Source organism: Rissa tridactyla, chromosome 6, assembly GCF_028500815.1.
Source record: "Rissa tridactyla isolate bRisTri1 chromosome 6, bRisTri1.patW.cur.20221130, whole genome shotgun sequence".
NCBI classification, from domain to species: Eukaryota; Metazoa; Chordata; class Aves; order Charadriiformes; family Laridae; genus Rissa; species Rissa tridactyla.
In genome coordinates, this window is record NC_071471.1 from 61,254,414 (window position 1) to 61,279,516 (window position 25,103).

At 44.9% G+C, this 25,103-nt stretch overlaps 1 protein-coding gene across 1 annotated transcript in view; it reads right to left on the minus strand.

The window, feature by feature from the left end:
* The window catches only part of LOC128911172 (VPS10 domain-containing receptor SorCS1-like), a 303,650-nt gene extending 278,946 nt beyond the window's left edge, over window positions 1-24,704 (minus strand). The window contains exon 1 of the mRNA XM_054205538.1: window positions 23,996-24,704. Coding sequence (XP_054061513.1) covers window positions 23,996-24,616 — 621 coding nt within the window. The 5' untranslated portion in view covers window positions 24,617-24,704. The remainder of the gene's footprint in view (window positions 1-23,995) is intronic.
* Between the last annotated feature and the right edge of the window lie 399 nt (window positions 24,705-25,103).

Below are 25,103 nucleotides of genomic sequence, written 5' to 3' on the forward strand. Positions count from 1 at the left end.
CAATTTTAGGGTATTAATTATCTGAACCATAGCTATCTTATCAGCTATCGCTGATAGAGCAAGCTACTGAAATGGGATTTTATGATAGGAAGTACTTAGCTCTCTACATCCAGAGAGTCTGGAATAATAATCGTCCTGTTTTTAAAAAGCCAGACTTTTACTGATTGAGTTACCTGCGAGACCTTAGCTTCTTAAAATGCTAATTCAATTAGCTACAATCATGTGGCCATGCCATAAAAGACCTTTGCTTGTTTACCAAGCAAAATAGAGACTACAAAATGATAGGATTCTTGTTTCTAAATAGAAAGCGGCAGTACAAATACCACAGAATAAAAAAAATTAAAAGATTGTGTTGGCAGAACAGCAAATGGATAAAGATGATCTAAATATAATTATGTTGAGCATTAAGGGAAGGTTTTTTTCAATGGCTAGATCAGAAAAATTTAAGTGTTCTCCAGCCAATATTGTAAAGCAAACCATTTAAAACCAACAGCAAAACAGATCTTGGTCCATCAGTGCAGGGGCTGTGTGTTTCCCACAGCAGCAGGGATCAGACCTTGTCAACTTAAGAGACCATTACCTGCTGTGTTCTTGCAGCATCATTGGTTATCAATAGGGGAATTTGAACCTTGGCCTGCCAGCACGCAATTACTTGTTATTGGAGGAGGAATGCAGGGAAGACAAGAGCACCGGTGATGTACAGCTACGGGAACAGCACAAAAATGCAATGAGAGTACAGGAGAAACAGGGAAAAGTCCATAATGTAGCAGAATAAGTGAGAGCTGGGAGATAATCTAGATGTCTCAATAGGCCTTACACATGCAAATTTCCTGAAATGTGCTAGGGAGGCCGCTAATCTCATCAGGAGTCGCCACACTGATCAAACCATGCTTGTCCTGAAATTACTTCAGATCATGACTACTCTCCAGCCCTGAGGTGCGCCTTGAAGTCAGTCTTCTGCTAACAATGATAATTCCTCTGCTTTTTCTTCAAGCTATAGAGTTTTCTTTGTCCTAAAAAGATCAAGAAGGTCAAATATCCCATTCTTCACCCAAATTTCTTAGACACGCTAGTCTAGATTGACTCAAGGCGCTAGACGTGCCTATCTCCTCGGCCACAAACGGTTTCTCGGCTGTTGCCCTTGTCCTATTGATGTGACAGAACCTGCCATGGCGGAGGTACCACTTTGACATTTGAATCTTTGTCTGCTTGCCCCCTTTTAAATGGTTCACTGCATTTCTTGAAGGTACCTTTTGAAAAGAGGCACAATCCCCACACAGACTCCAGGCTGCTGTAAGTTAAAAGACAAGTGGGTTGTCTAGGCACATTTTCCCTTTAAACTATAGCTAGAAATCAAAAGAGCAGGTGAAAAAAAAAACACAAAATTTTGCATATTCAAATCAGCAAAGAAACCAATACCTCTGTTTCCCCAATAGATGGTGCTGATAATTTCTCAGATATTCATAAGTAAAAAGGTGGGTTTCTTTTGTGGCAATGCTGCAGTGAGAGAGCTGTGAAATGGGGCAGAGAAAGCAAAGAGCAGAATCCCAGCAGGAGCCCTGGGGATTCCCACAATAAAGATGTGAAATGAGAATTCTAGCTCGCTCCAGCTGTATTGCTGGTGCTTTCTAATATTTTTCATTAAGCATTAAGTTCCTGAAACCTTTCCTGAATCTTTGCAGCACCCTTTTCCTTATGTAAGGATGGAAAGTGTTAAATTGTAAAGGCTTTTGGGGAAAAATAAACTGCTTTTGAAGGTAAAACCGCAGGAATAACAGCTTCCACCTTCTGTCACTCCCCTGGAATGACTACAACATCCAAGTTGTAGAAACAACAGTTGCTTAGCATTACTGGTTATCAATCGGTAGAACAGCATGCTTTCACTAAGGACCTGTTGGGGTTAAAAATATTTTCCAGATTTCCCTGTTTCCCTGCCCACCAAACTTCATAAACAAGAATCTGGTTAAATATACCTCAGAACTAAGATAATTAAGAAATAAATTAACTTCCCTAATTTGGACAAAAAGCAAGACAATAGAATGCGTAAGTAGAAGACGACTACTTCATTGAGAATAATTGCAATGTTAACAATTTCAGATGTTTCAAGAGCTCTCAGGAAAACTATTACCCTTGGCTGTGTCCAATTATTTTTATTTTTCTTTAGCACACCAGAGCTGTTGCGTTTGTCCTACAACTTCTCATCTTAGGCTCAGGCCATTATCCTACATCCACAACATATTTTGTCTCAACTTACATTCCCAAGTGGCTGTCTTAAAACTTTACTATTCCTGCTGTATTTTCTCAACTACAACTTCGTCAGCCACAAGGGCTCTTCAGTTGTTCCAGACCCTAAGCAGTGCCAAAGCAGATGTTAAGAACAAACGACATGGTCAAGTCATTTTTAAGCACTAGCTAGTTTACTCAGCTGCACTGGTTTATACATTAGGACTAGAAAGTAATGGGAAACCCCAGCAGTCGGACACAGATGGAGTTTTAACAGCAGAAGTGCCATGCTCTGAAATGTAATGTTTTCTTCCAGGAAAGTGAGAGCAGGAATACGGCAGAAAACATCCCTGTGGAGCACATAAGCAGAAACTGCATTCTGTCACTCTTGCTCTCTCCAGATGAGGCAGCATTCATGGACAATACCAGAAGGATCTGGCCAAAGACCCTCTCTGCAGAAAATTGTCAGCACAGGATTAAAACATGGGACAAAGCCATCCGTTGTCTAGCACTTCAGGAAGGAATGCTGTCTTTAGAGACACAGGCAGCAGGTCTTCCCTACCACATATGTATGTGTTAAGCACTTTGTAGCCAGTGCCAGTGTTCCTTGTACTATGCATGGATGGAACAAACATAGGGGGGAAAAAAAAATATGAGGAAGACCAGTTGACCCGGACAGTCAGGGCATTCCCCTTGGTACATGCAGTATTCCTCATACCACAGGAATTTCCATTTTCACAACTCAGCCAGCTGTCCTTCAGCAAATAAGGCTACTTCTTCATTAAATCCTCCACAAGATCCAAGTCTGGAGAGACATACACTCCTGAAAGCGCTATGCACAATAATCTCCGCTCACTAGTCACCTCCCACTCCCACAGGCAATGCTCAGGCTGGGAAGCTTAAATGGCCACACCAACCCACAGGCACGGTCCCAGGGCAGCCTCCGCCACCCCGTCCCCTGCTGAGGTCCAGCTTTCCCTGTTGCTCCCAAAATACAATCCTCATCCCTTCCTTGCACCAGGAGGGGACAGGACCAAGACAGAACAGCAGGAGGAATTGCTTAGATGAGCTTCATGGAACTAACTGCTGCAGAAATGGTCCTTACCTAACTCAGTGGGTAATTCTGTAAATTAAAATTAATACTTGCTGAGCTCTGTGCAAGCTGACTGTCATGCTCAGAGAACAAAAACCAAGGGAGTCGAAGCAACATCCAGCATGAGCCTTTGGAAAGAGTTACATGTGACTAGAATAGGTGCTTTGCCAATGAGCACTAGGAGAGCTTCCCCCTCTACCTTTGCGTCTTATTAACACGCTATTTTAGTGCGCCCCAGCCGCTGAAGAGATTTAGATTCATGGGTCCCATGGGAAGCAGGGCAAGGATTTTAATATGCATGCCACAATTCAGGAAACTGAGTCACAACCAGGCACAGGGATTTTTCTGGAAAACACATAGGAACTCTGCCGCAGAGCGGATAACTGAACTGAGATTTCCCCAGCCTCAGCTTAGGCCCACAAGCACACGAACTGTCCTACCTCCCTTCTGCCTACAAGACAGCTCTCCCAAAGTAAATACACATATACCTTAGGTATGAAATCAGATGCAAATCCTTTGCTCTACAGAACTAAGAGGTATTCCGAAATTAGCGTGGGGGAAGGGAAGAATACTCTTGAGCTGCAAATGAATAGAAATCAAGCTAATGTACAGCATATATTGCCGATTCTCACATGCTTGAGTCTAAGCTCTGATCCACAGAGAAAATGGCTCTAAAATATTAACCACAGTCATTATGGAAGGCTTACTTCTGACAACGTGTCTTATGGTTCATTTGCCAAGAAAAAATGGATGCAATTTTAGCCACTGTTAAAATTAATCTGCTTTTATCAGAGAAAGGAAACTAATCCCACCTGCCCAGCTCTTCTGTTCTCTGCTTTCAGGAGACTAACACAGAGGCAGTAGGTTTTTAAATAACCAGGCTTTTCACTGAACCTGGGATTCTGTAGGTTTTTACTCATCTAGTTAGAAGCTGTGGATGCCCCATCCCTGGAGGCATTCAAGGACGGGCCTTTGACCAGCCTGGTCTAGTGGGAGGTGTCCCTGCCCAGGGCAGGGGGGTTGGAACTAGATGATCTTTAAGGTCCCTTCCAACCTAAACCATTCTATGAAAAATCTTCATGAGAGTGAGGCCAACCACTTCGCTTAGACAAGCACAGCTCCTACAAGGCCAAGTTCATCACCAGTGCTGACCCTGACCTGACTCAACTTGGTTGTCAACAACAAGACTTAATTTCTTCTTCGGGGAAGGTCAGTTCTCAGAAGCCAGTCGAACCTGCGATATCTGGAAGGAATAAAGGCAGCAGTAACATCCTACTGTACACTCAGCATCATCCACACAGTCCCCAGAGTCACAGGCAACCCTTCAAGCAGCTTTATAAACCCTTTCACGCACACTGAGTTCACTCACACCTCTCTCTAAGCTCTTGAACTCCTGCACCAGCCCAGCTCAAGACAGAGATAAAAGTTCAGCTGTTGCACATCCCCAAGTCAGAAAAGGGTTTCCTGGGGAAAGAGGAGAAAGACAAGACGGCCAGGAGAAGGCAGAGTTCCCATATAAGTTACCATGCCTTCAGAGCAGTGCTCTAAATCACACAGGATTGAGCAGCTGGCACATCCCCATTGAAAGGGTCTGGGGTGGAGCTGAATGACCCATTCACACCACGGGAGGAGCTGGCGTCGGAGACTGAGCAGATCCCTCTCCTTCCTGTCTGTCATCTTCAGCCTCTTTGTGCGTCCAGAAAGCATTAAAGTTTAGCAGCAGAACTGAAATATCATCACTCACTCTCTAGGCTTGAGTTCTCTTTAGATTGTTGCTATTGACAGCAAACCCTGGAAGAATTATTATTTTTTATTAGTATTATTATTTTCCAGTCCTGCATGCATAACAATAGCTCTCTAGATACAGCAAATAGATACAAGCAAATGAATGGAACCGTAACCGCTTCATGTCTTTCATTTAAAACAGACTCTGATTTTAGTCCTTTTGTTCAGAAACAAATTTAACAAGAATTTAGGAGCTGTGTGTTGGGGCTGAAATAAATCAGGTGAATAGCAGGAGAGGGAAGCTTGCTATGACTTCAAAGTACAATGAACACAATGATGGGACTTGGTGGAATAAGAAAACTAAGGCTGAATTTAATACAAATGGCTCCATTGTTATCAAAGCTTCTGTACAAGCTCTAATGATAATTCAATTGCATTGTTCATTGGGGAGAAAGTAGATGGAGATCATTTAATGTTTTTTAATTAGCAAAATATTTCATCCTGGCTACAATTTACCTTCTGTGTGAGGGAACAGGACTGGTGTCAATAGCAGGTTGGAGCTAGCTGCGGCTACGTGGGCAGACCTGCACAGGGGAAACGCAGTGGATACCATCAACCGGATGAGTCTTGTCAGTATTTCTGCACAATTCTCGTGATGTCTCCACTTTGCACAACAGAGGGGATTGCTGGAGCATTTAATTTCTGGTAATAAGCATTTTTCCCACATACCTTAAATACTGTTCTATTCCAAAGTAAACACTTCAGATTTATTTAGAAAGTTAGGGGTATGTTGACCTGGATTAAAAGGCAGGACAAGCATCAAGTCTTGTCTTGAACAAGTCAGTTCCTGACCTAAAGAGGCTGACAAGGAAAGCCTGACACCTTAGTGGAAATGCAGCACAAGATACCATTCCAGACCTCCACCAAGATGGTCCCTTTAATCCAGTATGATCAGAGCCAAAACAAACATACCAGAACTGCTCGTTCTCATCTTTCTAATGGCAAAAAGTAATGCAAAGCCTAAAACTCAAAGCCCAGAAGGGAAACAACAAAACCCAAATCAACTGATTTCTGGAAAATGACTTCCAGATTAGTCCAAGAGCTTATGCCAGCAGAGCAGCTAATGCCCCCTATTATATCTGCATAGCACAGTCCTATACAATAAGCTCTTCCAGCAGACAAGCAATAAGCAGATGATTATTGTGACCAAGGGATCTGGACTAGCTGCACGATGCTTTGTCCCATGCAACTGCTGTGCCTTAGCCTTGCTGGACTGACAGCCACATCACCATCGCCTTCTGGGAAGACACGATTTGTCACTTCCTTACACATGGTTTGGTGATACCATTTGTCCTGTGACACCAACAGGAGTGGTGTTGGTGTAGCAGGTGGAAGAAGGGGCAGTTGGGATGCCATCATCTGCCCATTATCATTCACCCATGGAAGTGGCCATCCTGACTGCCATTCAATGCACACAAACATGCCAAGGACTAGACTACACCAACAACCAGCATGAGCCAAATGCATCCTTAGTAAAGACCACCAAAAGAGTGGTATATCTAAGTACAAATTTGTTTTCACATATGCTACAAAGAAATCACGCACAAAACTCAAAAACCTTTTTGGCGTCAAGGCACATATTTGAAAACATTTTAAGTAGAACCATGAATAGCAACGTGAGATCTGTTCCTTCTACTTTCCAGAAGGAACTATGCAGTTTGAAGACAGAAGGTCTCCTGCCAAAACACTGGCTATCTTTCACAAGTTAAAGGAGCTGGAATGAAGGAGGGCGGGGGGAGCACATGGGGCAGGAATTGGTGGGAATGGGAGAAATCACCTTTGAAAGAAACCGAAAGGAGTCAGCCATTGGTAAGGGGGGTTGTGATTCTTGGTCAAACCAGAGACTCCCAGCTTCCTTGAGATGATATTCTGCAGGATATCAGGTACTAGAAACTGCCTCTTTGTGCTTCTTATAACATACAAACCCATTTAAGACCAACCTTTTGCCACAGGCTGCCAACACCAGCTTAAAAAAAAACTCACCAAGCAGCAATGCCACAGTACAAGGTTCTGTGGGCAGACATGCAAAAGCTTCAGCTGGAAAAATCTGAGGATTTAAATGAAGTACCTCACACAAGTACAACTTAAGGAGTTGCCACACATTAGCCCATCTGTGACAACTCTCCACATGAGGGCTCCTCATCTTGAAGGAAAATTCAGTTTAAATGCCTCTCGGCATGAGATACGGTAAATACAGGTACACTTCAGGCAACTTGCTGCTGCTCCCCCCCGCCCCCATTTCAACAGTGACGGCCTCTTGCACTTTGGGTCTAAGTCTCAAAGCCAAGCTAGGCTGCAACCGCATCGTTAGCCTCAGGAGAGCTTGTTTCTAAGGCTGCATGCTCAAAAGACAAAAACGCACCCCTAGAATTCCCCACCGAGACCAGAGCAATCCCTTGTCTATATTAGCTTTTGACACAAAGATACAGGAGGGCGCAGAGGCCTCTGGTTTTGCTTACATCATCCTCCTAAAAACATAAGCTGCTAGGCTACAGGCTGTTGTAGTCCCCAATTATTTAACTCCTTTCTGAGCCAAGACAGCAGCTCTCCAGCAATAAGAACTTGTACCTCTACAAATAGCAAGGCAATTCCCTGCCAAATGCAAGAATGTAAACAAAATACATCTCTCTGGCAAAATGTCTCCACACCAATTTGTGTAATTACCTACATCCCTTAAGAGGGTCTTGTTCACGTATTATACCTCTGACTCTAAGCGTTGAAATACAATTAAGCCAGATGCGCCAGACACGACTTGCTCGCTGGTTCGTGTCAAACCACCACAGGTGGTGGCTGAGAGAGACGACTTTCATTCAGAGATGCTGAGAACAAATAGGACAGCGCACGCATGGAAAATCACAGCATGGAAGACTACTTTTAGGTAAACTCCTCCATCTATGTCCCAGCAACTATCTCTGCCCACTGAGCATTAAGTTTTGGCTAGCAACGTTAATGTCTGATGACTTATTTCCTTCCATGTCAGTCTGAGTCCTCCTCCAAGCTGTTTCACCAGTAACACAGGATTCACCTGTACATAACCAGGCTTCATTGTTTTTATCGTAGCTTTTATTCTCTTTCTGCCTCTTTGTTACCAGACAGTACTTTACATCACCTAAGTCCAAAATCCCCAACAGAAAATCCACACTGCTTCTCGAAAAGCTCTTGCTCTTTTTGCATGAAATCAATCCAGCTGTCTGCACCTCAACTTTTGAAGTGTTCTTTCCCCTCTAAAGTCTCATTTTAGCTACTTCTGAAACTGAAACCACCCTTAAAACCAATTGTTCTGATTGCATTACTCCAGTCCACAAACCCTACCTGTTTTCTATTGTCTGCTCTTTCACTTCTCAAGGCCATATCCCACAAACCTAGTTTTCCACCACTATCACATTATTTTGCTCTATCAGCAATTTGCTGCTCTGTTCCCTGGGTTCTCCAGGAAACACCTTAGCATGCTGGTTTTCCAGCTCTACCCTTCCCTATTTTGCCAAGTCTTCTCTCATTCTCCACCTAGCACCACCCACAACAGAGAGGCCTCCTACCTGCTTAGGACTCGTCTCTTCCTTGGCGTCTCTTCACTGGCAGGAAACACTTCAGACCACGGTGTTTTTCCTTCAGTTGTTGAGGTTACCCAACAACAGTTTTTTTCCAAAGCTTACCAACAACCACAGTTCAGCTTCTCTACTAGAAAAGCTGTTCTTCCACAGACTACTTACAACTTCATACAGTCCCACAAAAGACACTTACCCCTCTTATCTCCTCCTCCTCCTCTTTTATCACTTATTCCTTCCACCTGGGAAGACAGGGAATTACAGCCAGCTGGGTCCCCTGCCCTTCAAGAGACAATTTACACCTTGAAGGATTCCTTTAAATTGCCCTCTGCTGCCTCTCACCACACGCTAAAAATCAGTGCTTCTCTCTTGTGTGTTCATGCCTGTCTGTACCTTCATTATTATTATTGTTATTTTCATTTTAAAATTATCTAAACAACAAAAAAAACACTTTTCTAGGCTGAATCAAGTGATCGCATAATTGATGCATTTGTAAACTTCCTGTTTCTGACGTTTCTTGTTGCCTGTTCACACATTTAAGGAAGAACCAATTATCTAGTCTACCTCCTGCCTAAAGAAGAGACCATGACAATCAAGTTACCTGGCTTCTGCATAAAGCAATCCAGAGCATTCCTTGCAACTGTTTCTGCCGTGGAGTGGCTCTAACTGCCTCCCAAATCACGGCTAACTGTGCCTGTCCGTTCTTTGAGCCAGGAATCAAATATTTGTCTTTAAAGCATTTCGGTGCTGTAAGAGGAATTTTGTACAGGATTTGCAATTATCAGGGAGAAGACATCTCTTTGTTCTGCACTAAAACGATGTCAGCAATTAACACCCTTAGGAGGCTCCTGCTTGGGTAGAAATCTCATTCCTTAGGACCTCAGCTGTCAATCTGCTTGGCAGTGAAAGGGGTCAGAACAGTGAAAAATACCTCTTTGGGTTTTCAGATGTTCCTCTTGCAATCTGTTCTCCCCTTGAGTTTCCCAGTAGTTAAGAAATGGCCAAGCCGCCACACTTCTGACTTTCCACAGAGCTATCCTTAGTGAAGCTGAGACTGTTTCAGGAACAAAAAGGAGTATTTGATATTCAAGTTACCTTCACCTTAACTTTATAACAGCCACTAAGGAACGTTTTAGAGAAAGCAAAAATTGCAGAGGTTCATTTAAAAACCACCTTCGGAGATACATTCTCTATCTGAATGTGTCAGAAGCCACAATTTCTGTTCTGTGAGGGATTCAGACAGGCTGATGCTTGGTTTCTGCCCCAAGAAGGAAAGGCAAGACCATGAAATTTCCTATGAAAATGACTATCAGTAAACATTTTTCAGCCAATAATCAATAGCACCAAAGCATTTCCTTTTAATAATGTCATAACATTAAACGATAATTAAAACATATATAGAGATGTGGTTCCTGCCACTCCAGGGGTGTCCATTATAAAATACCCACAAGTACTGGCTCAGAAAGGCAAACACTGTGTTGCCTGTGAGACTACCCACCTACTTGCCTCCCTGCAGTGACTTCACTGCCCAAAGAACCTGTTACTTCAGCAAAAGTCCTTCTGTGGCACCCACCATATCACTAAGGAGATGTAGGAAAGAAGAGAGAGCTGGAAACAAAATCTCTCCAGGAGGCAGAAAGAATACAACTTGTTCATAGGGCCCATTCCCAGAAGGGAAGCTGGAAGGGGATGGAGGGACAACAAACTTTAACACCTCCTGGGAATGAGGTGAGGTATCATGTAGTGTCCCACAAACGCCACATACTCTCATATATTCAGTATAAAAGATGTATCCATGATATAGCATTAGTATCCTGCCACAATCTTGGTGCCAAAGTAAAAGCCAACTGGGAATGTTTCTCACTAGTTTTTGACACTATGAGAATGCAGACAATTTTGGTCGATATTTTAGTGTAGCAAATGTCACTGAAAATGACATACTCCCGAGAAATTTTCTGATTTTGACTAAACTATATTTTCTAATGGAAAATTCTTCTGACAACTTTCTTTCCCCAAGTGGCTCTAATACTCATGGTTAATGACTTATGTGTCTCAGCGGTGTTTGCAATTTACTGACATCATCTGTCCTTTGTAAACTCAACACAGGTGGTGAATATTTAAAACCGTGTCATCTATCTTCTTTTGTCTTTATTGTGATACAGCATTCATTTCCCGTACTTTATTATACCATGTATTTCTGCGGCGAAGTATTTTCATCTTCTAGCAGCTGCTACTGTATAACGTATTTCTGGATCATCTGAGTAGCTTGTTAGGAGGGCAAATTTACTAATGGGTTAAAATTTAATTCATATTAAGTTCAGACGTCAACCATACAATTCCATATATTTAAACAGGAGCACCAAATTACAGAAATCTTTCCTGTTCTCTGAACTCTCTTCAGCAAAGATCTCCATCTGTTTAATAATACAGTATGTCCTTATTTAAACAAAATGCTCTCTATATAGAGGATTAAATGCAGGTTTCCTGAGTAACGTTTCATAATGAGATGCTGATTCCTTTGTACTATATTCTCTGCTCCTCATAAAATTTCTCAAGGTATCTCTTTGCCCTGCTTGCTCATAAAGGTTTGTTCCTCACCAAAATCCACCTTGTCAAACACAAGATTTCTCAGAAATTTTTCTTCCTGCCTGGTCTTGCAGTACCTCATTAGAAAGGAATAGAGATGGATTCTCCTTCTGCTTGCCACAAAGCGGTTCTTGGCTTCATCTAAGTGAATCCTGATTTACATGAGCAGAAAAGGAGCGCAGACACAGACTCAACATTCCTCCTCAACTATTTCCTTCTGAGATGGTGCCAGACGCAATGGAGATATGGAAAGGATAGACCAGCTAAGGCGATGAAATTTTCTTCTCTTTATGCGTGCATGATTCTCTTTCAGTCTGACAGGAGTACTGGTGACTTCTTAACTCTTTTTGGAAGGATTTTTGTAAAGTAGTTTGGGGTTTGTTTTCTTATTTCCCTTTAGAGCCATCAGTCTCACTGATAAAGCTGCCTTAAGAACTTGAATAGCACTGAAGAAAATCAGTGCTGCTGTACTAAGCACAGGCACTGATAGCAATTTTAAAAGGACATGAGCAGCCGCCAAAGCATAGGCAGATAATCCAGAGCACAAACATTTCCTAGAAATGTTACTTGCTACACTTAACATCGCTTTAAAAGTTCAAAGAAACATCAGAATATCTTTGGTTGACTCTGCTTTAAGAGAAAGGTGATGTTGGCCTGCACTGAAGCTGTACCTTACCCCCTACTCTTCTTTGTGGTGAAAATACAGAGGTAATGATCTTGCCAAGACAGTGCTACTTCCCTGAGGAGGGCTGAAAGGGACCAGCACCCAAACAGGACAGGAGAACAGTGGAAATGAAAGCAATTCTAACTTGGGATACAACTCAAAGGAGAGGTCAAGAAGCAAGTGGGAAGCACCAGGAACATTCATTTCCTTCCTCAAAGTCCATGCACAAATCAGACAAAACATCAGTATGAATATGTTATTTGCTCCATTGGATCTTGTGTGTATCTATATCTTGTGTGTATGGGAAAATCATAAAGACAAGCTTTAACATTATGATAAGTCCTGGACAGTGACAACACATTAAGTCCCCTAGAGCCTGTTACACTGAAGAACAATAAAAAAATAACGGAAGGGATGTAAGCCTACCATTTCTGGGCTTCAGACAAATGGTGCAAAACTGCCCCACATCTCTGTAGTGTGGGGATGCTGAATTTTGTCAGACCCCAGGTGTGATTGTGTCCAGCAGCTTCTCAGCTATCCAAGTAGCCTATTGCAGTCCCAGCTCAGGGCCTAATTCTGAGCTGTGTTACAAGGAATGCAGTCAAAGGAAGCTGAGGAAAAAGGGAACCAATATGCTTTCTGTGGAAGTTTATCAGGAAAAAGGGAACCAATATGCTTTCTGTGGAAGTTTTTCAGGAAGGTTTTGACAGTGTAAGAGGGAAGAGACTAGAGGAACCTGTGCCTTAAGGAAACTTTCATGACTAAATCTACAGAGCCCCGATCCAGTTGTTGCAGAACTGGTCTGTTTCAAGCACTCAAAAAAACAAACAAACAAAAAAAACCAAACCAAACAAAACAGAACAAAACTTTCATCCTCTGAGTCCATGAGTGGGGCTCTCTTAAGATTTCTCAACTAGTAGTGATCCATTTCTTCATAGTGTCCTGGTTTAACCAGGTGCATCTTTAAAGTGCTTCTGGCCTTGTTTTCAAGTTTCTTCTACAAGGACAACATTTGGTGTCACCTGGATTTGGAAGGAAGGCAAATGGGGCAGGAGCCTCCCAGTTGATGCTGGAAGATGTGATGCACAATCCCCTAAGCTGGGCACTGTGGTCATACAGCCACATGCATTCCCTGTCGGGGCTGAATCCACCCTGCATCCTTATGCCTACACTGGTCTCGTCCATCTGGAAGGCAGGAGGAGAAATGGCAGGTGGACCCAGAACACCTTCACGCCAAATCTTCAACACATTCCTCTCTGTGCAGAGGGCATTCCTGCTAAAACCTAACACCTGCAGCATCCCATTTAACTGCTGCCTTGGCCCACCAGAGTAGCCGAGATGTTTGACAGAGTTGATGCAAGCTGCACTGGCTCATGGGCTGGCCTGTTCATCGTGACAATTATTAGGGTTATGTTCACCTTTCATTAATAAAGAAACGCGCCTTCCCTGGCCCTTCTGCATCAAGGGAAGGCATCAGCACTCGCACACCTACACACACACAGGTGTGTGAGGCCCTTTCCTCGTGTGTTTATTGTTTTTCATGTTTTTTTAAGAATCACACCCAGAATGTGTTGCTGTCTCAGCCCTCCCTGCTTGTCACATTACAATAACGATCGCTGCTTTCAGAAGCCTGTTCATGTTCTTTAATCATCGCTTCCCTCCAAGCTGTCCGTCACAGGGTGGTCGCCAGGCAACAGCATCAACAGACAGGGCTGTAGGTGGCTGGTGAGGAGGAGGAGGAGGAGGAGGAAGCACACCAGGGTTTGCAGGGAGGAGGAAGAACTCACGTTCCCACGGGAGAGGGAGGCATGGGAGCTGCTGAGTCTATCTGATGGGATCCCAGCCTGCGGCACCATGAAAATAACAGTGATTTTGGTGACTGCAGAACCCAGTGTTTTGGTGGAAGAAGAGAAGATGGCAGGACCCTGGCCCGTGCCACAGGAATGCAGAGCTGGGTTCCTTGCTCCAGCTCCCATAGGTGTCCATGGTCCAGCTCCCTCCATCCCAGGCGGGATGGCAGGGCCCTGCCGTCCTGCCCAGCTCACAGCCACGGGCACAGCCTGCGGTTAGAGACAGCTGGATTTAACCACATTCATTCCTTTAACAACTTTAAAGTGAGTTGTTTGGGAGTGGATGAGGAGTTTCTGAAGGAAAAAAAAAAAGAAAGACCGAGTGTTAACTTATAAAAGTTGAAAATAAAATGGAAGGCAACACTGAACTTGGGGTTGACAACACTCCAGATGAGCCGGAGCATGTTTTGTTTGGTTTGTTTCATTTCGTTTTTCAGGAGATACACTGTTAAATTTGTCATTTAAACAAACAGAGAAGGAGCGACAGCTGCACCTGCCCAAAGACTGCAGGACTGCATCAAAGCATCTTTGGGTCACAATAACCTAAATAGCTACTAGCACTTTGCTGTGGAGATGCTGGGTCAATGGATCCAGGCTAAGCCCAGATCTATATTCTTCCTATCTCTAATCCAGGCTCTGTCCTGCTTAACACCTTTAGGGGAGTGTGGAAACGCACACACACGAATGAAGCAGAGGAGGTGTAGCGCAGTCCCTTCCCACGGTGTGATCCTCAGCCAGAATACAATCTCAGGGCATTAGTATCCTCAAAATTCCTCTAACTAGTGACGTTTCACCACAGACTTACGCATTTTGGTATTAAGTTTAATGCATCTGCTGTTTTGCTAGTATATTTTTTATTTACCTGTTTACCCTCTCCTATATAAAAAAAAATAATCTATTAGGTTTCATGTAATCAAAGTAAGATCGAACTTTGATTTGCAGATAACCATTCCCAAAATTTGATTTTGTTTCCAACAATGATCAATTTAAAGCTTTTATCTTTCATCTACAGAAAAGTTTTGTTTTGTTTTTTTTCATGGAAGCCTAGACTAAAACTCAACAGAAAGCAAATTAATTTTCCATATCATATTCTTTGGCATATAAAGCTTGATTTCCACCATAAGTATGATTTTTAACCCAGAAAAATACATTTACACTTATACATAGGTAAATTCTTCAAAAAATAATGTCCTCAAATATTCATTTGAATAGTCAGTGGATTTCACTTCTCCCAGGCCTGGTTTCAGAGAATATTCAATGAATGGTACCAGCAACATTCTTGGCCAAGGCAGGGAACATTAAAGGTTTATAAAGGTTTATAAAGGTTTATACGGACCCAGTCACACACACTGAAAGGGAGCATATGACCTTTTTCCTCTACTGAAAATACACCTTGGATTTAAAATAAAAATCTTCCATGCAAAGTCTATTCCAAATGATTAAATGGGGTCCATTCATTTTCCACTGATTTCTGAATCAGGAACTTTATGATTACTCCACACACACACACACCCCCCTCCAAAAAAAAAAAGTGCACCTGAAAAAATCACATGTTGAGTAGGGCCAATTTATGAAGAGAAAAACAAGCCTATATTTGTTATATAAAATATTTCCCTTGAATTATTTTCTCAACCTTAAATATAGTGGGGGAGGTGAGAATGAGGGAGGAAAAGAAACATTTGGGGAAAGACAAGGGATGTCTCCGTTAGGTTATCTAAATAGCCTGAGTTTTTCTAACGAGCCCTTCACTTCCTCCTGAAAGCCTGCATGAAAATGATCTGCAGGAGCTCAAGGCATTGCTGTCCTTAAATAATCACCAGCAAAGGCGATATAAAACCTAATACAAATGTACTAAATGCACTTCAGCTTTTTTGCCAGCCCAGACAGTGCAAGAGCATCTTCCCTACCTTGCTGCTTCTGCGTTAAGGAATGCAATACTAGCGGCAGGGAACCTTTTTTATTTTTTTTTAATAAGGGCAACATCTCCAGGGGTGAAGGTGGATGATATTTTGCTCTTACCATGTAATTAGCTGCCTTATGTACACTTTGTGGTCTCCTCATCCTGCCCTGAGGTTCCTCAGCCACGCTTCCCATCAGCACAGCACGGGGGGAATCCCTTCATCCTGCCTGAGCCACTCGCTTGAGGTGGGCTTTGTATCCCCTGGGCTATCTCTGAGTTTTCCCTCCAGGAAAAGAGAAATCACAAGGCCCGTGACTCCCTTCACCTTCCTGCCCCTGCAGAAGCGGTTCTGCCCCTAACCCCAGCACAGGGGGACAGCACGGGAGGCCCTGCCCCAACACGGGCTACTCACGGCAGGGATACCTGGCATTGACATCCCTCTGTAGCAGCACAAATAGGTCCCACTTCCCACCTTCTTCCCATCCCGCCCCAACCCCACCACCTAAATCTCCATCTCTTTTCTCAGCCTTCTCCTCCCCGCTCGCCCCACGTCAGGGGGACCTCAGCGCAGCCTGCCCCCCGCACGCCCCTGGCATGGCAGCACACGGGGCTGAAGTTCAGGGGCAGCTTTGAGTCCCAGTGTGCTATCACATGAGAACATCACTCCCCTATTTAGGGGCGCGACGTGAAGTCAAATTAAGTTCTTGGAAACCCTCTAAAAGAAAGGTATGACATTTTAGGACATATCCTAAAATACCCTGTTCCTTCTCAAAGTAGTTTCCTTTTATGTTCCTCAAGGAGAGGAAGGGCGGTACCAAGTAAAAGTGTTATTATGTTACCGGCACTGAGAATTAGGGATTAAGGGCTCTCATGTTAACTGTTGTTTGATTTAAGAGACAGCCAAAAAAATTGCAAGCGGCACGAAAATCATTTTACTGCATCAACTTTTATATGCATTTAAAATTCCAAAATAATTAGTCTGTCACCCAATGCTGCCATTTGAATTCGAATCAAGGCCCATTTTCATTTAACATAGAAATGTCAATTAGAGCTGCGGGAGTCATTGATTTTTTGGTTTGCTGGCCAGATATAAAAATAAAATGAGAGAAAAGAAGTGCCTTGTGTCAGTCTGATTTTTTTTTCCTCCTCCTATGAAATGAAAACCTGAATGTAGATTTGGTTCTGGACGAACAGGATCCAGCACAGATAGATTTTATGATAACGTCGGTTACCCAAACTCAGGCAAATATGGTTTGAGGTGCTCAACCATTCCCAGGCCTGGGCGTCAGGTAGGACGCGGGACCCACAGGACGCCCTTGCCCTGTGAAGCAGCAGTTAGAGGCCAGACCATCTCAAATATCACTAGATGCCTCCGCGTGGGACAATTAATTGAGGCTTTTGTGTCACTGGTTCTTTTTTAAATACAGAATAAAAGAATTGGAAGCCCAAAAAATGCTGCCTTGAAACAAAGCAATGAAAAAAATGTTACATTTAAACTTTCAAGATTTTGGCTTGTTTGGGGCTGTTTCTGAGGAGCCTTGGGATCAAAAAGAAAACAGTGTGAAACTATGAAATGCTCTGGCCAAGCTAGAACAGCATTTTCCAGGGGAAGAGGTCTTTGATGGGGCAGTTGCACTCACCTCGCTGGAGCTCTGCACAATGTGAGCGTTGTGTTCAGTCTGGCATAGTAAGAAAGGCCCAGAGGACACAAGACTGTCCAAGGCCAATGCTAATCTTGCAGCCCTTCATGTGTAGAGCCGTAACACAACAGGACGGGTCAGAACGGTCTTTCACCTCTCCAGAATGAGTTGAGGACTCCTGACCTCCTTGCTTCCCCCTCTTGGACAGACCTCATCATGATTGCCAGGTCAGAGAAATACAAAAGTCTTATTTGAAGTTGGGAGGAAAGGCAGAAAACCCTTTTCTGTTATAAAGTACAGTATTAAGAAGATTGAAAACTGTAACCCTATTGCTTTATACCGTTTATAGCCTCTTGGTATTGCGTGAATGCCAGTTGCAACTGTCAGAGCTCTTCCATTATTCTCCTTAATCTCCCCTCGTGATGGGATTTGCATATCCCACATGTCAGTCCGGGTGGAAGCTCCACACCATCTCCAGAACTCTTTCCCAGACACCAGGTTCACACAATGACAAGGCTTTCTTCTACTCCTCACGGATTCTCTTTCACCCACTGCTTTTTCTCAGCACACGGCTATTCTTATGAACAATTTCCCACGTATCCTATTTCATATTCTGTATATGAAAAGCCTACATTGTAGCCAGTTAAGAAATATATCTAGAGATGGATTGCAACACAGAAAAAATACTACAGCTTTTGACTAATTTTTGCCAAATCATACACACACAAAAAAACCACTCAAAACTTTCTGGTTAAAGAAATAAAGTCCTACTCAAAGTTACAGGAAATTTTCTGGTGTTTTCTCTCACTGAAGGCTTGTTTTTAAAGGAAGACTCATATCTAGAATGGATGTAAACTATTTTATCATATACACAGTAAACAATCTAGTTCAGAATATCAAAATTTGAAACAGAAGGGACTTTTAGCAATACTTTAATTTGACTTGATTTTTTTTCTGGTTTAAATCTCCATTTTTGTTTCCTCTCTTTTTACTCAGCCCCTCCTAAATATGTTCTCATTAGCTGTAGCAAGAGATTAGCCTGAAACAGTCTCAGCATCTGGTGCACTTTACTATTAATACTGATATATTGTTGTAATATGTAAGCAATACATACTACATCTCACTGAAGCATTTTAATGCAGGCATCCTTCTCAGATGAATCTTTTTTTGGGACCTGTTTCCTGCACCCTAGGAACCAATCTAAATGCAAAGCGACTGACAGTGGGGTCATTCCTCACCATGGGTCTTACCACGCAGCTGGCTCTGGGCTCCACAGTTATATTCATTTCCCTAAAACTCCTCCTTTATAGTAATGCAATTGCCTTGGGAGGAAGCGAACAATGAGCGCAGTGTCATACAGTGTGATGTTGGTCACTCACAGGCTGATACCGGCAGGTTCTTCCTCCATCCCTAGTAGTTTCACATTGGAGCCACAGCTCTGCCAGCAAGGGAGGGACAGGGGGTACCAGCTACAGCCAGTTGCATGAACTCAGCATCTGAGCAAAGAAGCCTCAGAGGGAGAAAATGTGAAAAGTAACATTTTGATTTTGACACCCCAGTTCTGGTCTGGACAGAGGAACACTGCCAAATTAAGATACTTTTGCCATGCCTTTACTGCCTCACTTGTAAAAGGGAATACATTCGTTGTCATCTGCATGGAATTGTGTTCATCAAAAGCAAAAATCTGATTCAAATTCAAGCTCTCGGGGGCCTGACTCCTAGAAATTCACAGTTCACTTTCCACAATCTGTTTTATACGTGGATACAGAAAGAACAGTGCTTGGTTGATTTAGCAAACCAGAGGCTGAAAGGGAATATGATCACTGCCTGTAAAATAATTTCAGGGGGCATAAGTGCCAGGGACGGAAAATAACTTTTAATTAAAAGGCACATGTACAAATTAAAAAAAAAAAAATAAAAAAATTTAAATTTCCCAACAGAACAGAAATCAAACAGAAGTTTCCAAAAACCAGAAGACTAAGGCTTGGAACAGCCATAGTAAAAGGAAGAAGGCAATAGGAGGGTGGGTTGAAAGAAACCCAACTGGTTTTAAGACGCAGTTTGATCCATTTGTAGCTGTAGGATGCAGTACCTGCTGCAGCCGTCGACCCTTCTTGAAGTTCCTTATTTATAAAGTAGGTTTGAATGCTTCATCTGAAAACCCAACAACAGGTTACAGTGCATTGGACATATATAGGTGCTTTGTTATTTTGCCTTACCTGTGCTCGGTTTGTTCTGTCAATAACATCAAGTAAAATCTTTCAAGTAGTACCTAATGTAGAGTCTCATCTTGCCTAAAAGCTCTCCCATAAGAGACCTAACTCTTCCCCTGATGTCTAGTGTAATCGCCTGACAACAGCAATGACGACCTTGCAGGCTTCATCCTGCACTGGACCCATCAGTTGTATTGATTTTCTACTGTGGATGGAATATAAAACCTGTCTGGCCATGGTTGTTTTGCATCTGGTCCAGACTCCATCTCCATCAGTCTGTTGAGGATCTTCCGTTGTGGAGGACCTAGGAGAAGCTCAGCTTTGTCTTTCCAGCCACGTAAATCACAGACGTTTGAACCAGCTGTTTAAAGGTACCGTGGCCATGTAAAAGCCAATCCCCAGCTGTGCAGCAGGGTACACGCTCAAATTCTTTGCCAAACGCTTTGAAATCTACACCAGCCTAGGAGACTGTTCTGTCCAGAGCAAGGCAGAAGTAAACTGCCTTATTAAGTGAATGTGAAACCCATGCTGCTTTCCTCACACAGCACCACATATAGCACATACGTGCACATACAGCACAAGCTGTAGCATCAAGGCTCTTGCTCAGACTCCCTTATCTTCTGACCTCCTCCAATTTATTTGCTATTTCTCCAGGGTACTTTCAAAGGAACAAGTAAGGCACTAATCTCACCCCAAGCCAGCCTAGGACAGAAGCAGGCTTGGTTTCTTGTAAGGTCTGAGAACCATCTGTATCCCAAATGCTCATAATGGACATTTCCGAGCGATTTGCTTCTCTCCATTAAAACCAAGTCTGTCTTTTGCTCCACACACAAATCTCTGCTAGCTGTTTTCTCCTAGTGTAAAACAGAGCGGTAAGGGAGCTATGGGGACTCCCTTCTACAGTGTTTGGATAAACCACACCAGGAAGCATGTTTGATATCTCTGCAATCTAGGAAACCTGCCAATTTCCACACCGATGATGACATTTATCGGTGGTGCAAAAACGCAGGAGATCCCACTTGTGTGTCTTGTACCAGAGATTCGAGGAAGATTTTATCTCATACGATCTTTTACTCCAGTTTCTACAGAGACAAGTGGAAAGACCCAGGATGTATATCAGTGCAGGTAAATTAAGCAATACCAGGACACAGCCACAGACTCGGTAGTCCATACTTTTATTATACTGTCAAAACGGTTCCAGGCAGAGTGCTGGCATGGGCCAGTTAACACCTTCCTGGATCATTCCCAGACAGTCTGGGACTAGGTACAAGCCAAAGACCATTTCCAGCACCCAATTTAGCTGCAGCCACTCTCTGTTTTTCAGACTGAAAGAGCTCAGGATTGTGGAGATGACAGATGGCCTTGTGTGGCCATGCTCACCTCCACTGGAGTCAGAGAGAACCTGAAGCCCACCTGTGTTTTAATACAACACTGGATACACTCCCGGTTTCATCCTCATCAGTCACCTGACAACCCAGGCTCTCTACACCTCTGCTCTCCTCTGGGGAGCTCCTGCTGACTCCACCAGTGAAAAAGCCAAGGTAGACAGGAGGGATTAGTTCACAAGTGCGACCCTACAGATGTGAGCTGGGCACACTCCAAACGTCTGGATATTGTGCTGGACGGCAAGCTGTCCAGAGCGTACCTAAAGTCATTGATGGGCCAAAATAATCCCTGATGTAAGACAATTTATGTTGGTGGAGATATACCTGGGTGACTTGGACTACGATTTACCTGTGGCCGAGCATACAGCGAGTTCATCCTCAGAGCAGAATGCCATCGGTTAGATGGTGCACACGCTCAGCATGAAATCATGGCCAAGCCTGAAAGAAGCTTCAGACACAGAGAACAACCCCTTACAGAAATCAGGAGTCCTTTCAGGGGTCCCTTCTCCACCGTCAGAACCATTGCAATTATATCCAAACCACTACCAAAATAAGGACACAGGGAACCACTCTGAGGCTGGCAGAATCAGGTACACTGATTCTTGGCGGTGACAGTGCTTTAGTTTTCCAGCTTTTCCATCTAAAGGGATCTCAAATATTTTGAGCTTTGTTTTTGATTTTTCCTGTACTCACACAGATACTGCAAACTATGACCATCTTCATGGTGCCCCTGTGCCTGGGTGAAAGGAAAAAGCTGTTTAACAGCAGCACTTACAGAGCACATAAGAATGAAAATGTGAAGAGGTGTGTGGCATCCCCCTGCCAGGGCAGGGAAACACAGGCAGGAACCCAGCAGCTATCAGCCAGGGCACTGGGGTTACACAGCATCCCTCGCAACCAGCGTCATGGGATCCTCTGCCACCCTCACGCAGGCAGAACTACATACGTTGTACCCTAAAGGAAGGATTTCACCTCAACCCCCTCCCAGTCCTGGCTTCTTCACAGATGAGCGCCCCAAACCTCCAGGCAGAGACATCGAGTTGGTGCCACTTTGGGCGACCTACTGAACACACACCGTTGCTTCAGCTGAGCCCGGACAAGCCTGTCGTGTATCCAAGTCCTGCTGGACTCCAGCTTCATTTAGCACGGCGAAGGGGATGCAATCACAGCGTAAGATAGCACAGCACTGCCAGAGCCCCCAGCAGAGAGGTGGGAGCATAATCTCCCCGAACGCAATGCAACCCGCAGCTCTTTGGGAAGGACAGCAGCAAATTATTTCCCCACAGCTCCCTGAAAGCATTTGTACACCAAAACGCACAGAAAGTAAATCAGTCTCTACCATTAAAAGTCCATACTACCAGAGCGGGCAGAAACACGTATACATGTAAATGTATACCTGAGCACATGTATAATAAAACGCATATACAATAACAATATATGTGCCTTGATAAATGTACAGATTAAACATAATTGCAGTGACAGACCAGGAAACCTGATGCCTACTGGGTGACTTTTTACATCATGTTTTTCTTAGCAAATGTGTCACTTTAAACCAGCATCAGCCTCAATGCAATTTGCATGAACAGACCTGAGTTCCTACAAGGCAGCTTCTGTTTGCACAACTACGTAAGAGACAGGCTAGCCGAGTTGTGAAGAAAGGGGAAAGTCCTTCAAAACGGAGATGACAAGTATTCCTCTGTCAATTAACTGATTAAAAAGCTTCGCATGCGACCATAAAACCATGTCCCAATTAACTAGGGCTGAACCCCACAGCGAGGTGCTTATGACATCCACTGTAATTCTAAATTGTGTGGCTGTGATATACCTCAATACAATCTATACCACAGGGAATTAATAATGATTAGACCATTATTTCAAAATGTTACTAGGCTCCTAGTACTAAAAGCTGAAAGGGAGGCCCAGGATTTCTGCCAAGCAGCCAGAAACCTTCTGGCATTACAGCTGCAGACACCTTAGAGCAGAAAAGCCTCTAAGAAAGGAGTCCCCCTTGCTCCTGGGAAGTTGTATGGGCAACGACTGTGTTGTGCCGGCATCCCTTTCTCTCTTATTAGCATTCTGCTTGCCGTCTCTAAGAGGCAAAGTGAGGGAAGTTGGAGCATTCAGACAGATCCCCCCACTTCTGCTAGTCCAGGAGCAGAGTTAACGGCAGGCAGAAAGCATGCCAGGAAATTCACTCTGCCTTCCCCAGGCCACAGCCCTCCGGCTCCAGGTTACCTCTGCAGTGGAAGCTGGAGGGATACAGCGCTCAAGTTAACTTGGTAACTTTGATGTCACGACTATTGCTCCAGCCTGGAAACCAGTCACCTACTTCTCTGCCTGGTTTTGTTCTGCTTGGCTCAGGTACTAGCCGTTCTGCTGCTATTCACGAGAAAGGTCCAGGTTACGGGGAGGAGACGAGCGCTCTCTCATTTTAACACCTCAGTGACAAGAGGCAAAAAGCAGCTTTATCCCCTGCGCAGAAGCACCGTGGAAACGAAGTCCACAAGCCCTCCAGCATCTCCCCATCAGCAGGGCCTGGGGATGAGCCCTTGCGCTGACGTGGGCCACCAGGGCCGGGAGGAGGAGGAGGAGCAGCACCAAAGGGGCTTTCCCAGGCCTTGCTCGCACCTCAGGCTCCCGGCAGGGGTTACCCTGGGAGAAGAGGCAGGGTGGGAGGATGGATCCCCCCCAGACCGACCTCTCGCCTCCCTGCCGCGGGCAGTGGCAGTGGTTTATCCCTCTCTGCCCCTAGGGGTAAGGGGTAAGGGAGAAGGGGGCTGTGCTCTGGTTTATCCCTCTCTGCCTCCAGGGTGAAGGAGAAGGGAGTTGGAGGGGGCTGTGCTCAGCGGGCGGGCGGCGGAAAGTTTTTTTCCTCCGGAAGAATGGCCCTTTTGAAGCACTTCTGCCCCACTGCACACTGCTAAGCGAAGCCAATCCCCGGCGCCCGGAGGCGCAAAATTCCCCCCTCGAAGAAGAAAAACCCAGCATCCCCCATCCCACCCCACCCCCCGTTAAAAAAAAAAAAAAAAAAAAAAAAAGAAGGAAAAAAAATGGAAAACGAGGACAAAAGCTCCCCCCCTCCGCCCGCACCCCCGCGGCGGCGGTACTCACGCTGCTGTTGTGCCCCGACCAGTGCACCATGGCTTGGTTGTGCGCCGAGTCGCCGGCCAGGGCGAAGGTGGTGCTGCCCAGCCGCAGCTCCTCCAGCCCGAAGCGGGCGGCGCCGGCTTCCCCCGGCTCCCGCCCCGCCGCGCCCCGCGGGATGCGGCCCCGCCGCCGCCGGACCGACCCCGGCCGGCCGCCCCCCGGGGGGGACCCCCGGCCCCGGGGGGGATGGTCCTCGGCGGGAGCCGCCGCTCGGGGCCGCCTCGCCCCGGCCGCTTTCTCCGGCTCCCTCGTCAATCGCCGGGTCTCCCAGCCGCTGAATTTCGTCCCCGCCGGAGCAGGGGCGAGGGTCTCTTGCAGCCCGGCATCCTCCGCCTCCATCCCGGCCCCTTGCCCTCTCTCACCTCCCTTCTCCCCCGGGAACCTCCTCTGCTCCTTTTCTCCTCTGTCGGTCCTCAAATGCATTAATAATCCCTGCTGCGGATGTTGCTGCTGCAGCTTCACCTGGGAATGGCAGGATCTGCAAGTTATTTCTGCACCGGTAAAGCCAAAAGTGAAGAGGAAAAGCCATGTCCAGTACAGGAGAGCAACGTGCCAGGCTGGGTACCAGCCAGCAACTTTTTCCATCGCTGCTGACTGCTGATGAGTGCGAGGGAGAAAGAGCAGGAAAGAAAGAGCAGGAGCGAGCGAGCGAGCAGGGTGCTGCCGATCTACCCGCCGCGGGGTAAACACAGCGAGAACTCCATAAAGTTTCAGACTCTGCTGTATTAGATGCAGCCGGAGGGCAGGGGAGATTGCTTTCTTTCCCCCTCTTTTTATTTTCCTTGTTTTCTTTTCCTTCTTTTGCACTTTTTCCTTTTTTCCTCTTTTTTTTCCTCCCTCCTCTTTTTTTTTTTTTTTTCACACCCCCCCTCCCCTCCAAGACTGGCGTTGCTGATGAGGCTTTTGATGGAAGGCAAAGCCACAACCACACGGGGGAGGAGCTGAATGGAAATCAGAGAGAGAGGGAGAGAGAGAGGAGCAAATCCTGGCTGGTGATTTCTGCCGGCTGCCTCTGTCGAAGTCACCGCTCGCTCCTCTCCAGCTCGCTCTCTCTCTGCTCCCTCTCACTTCG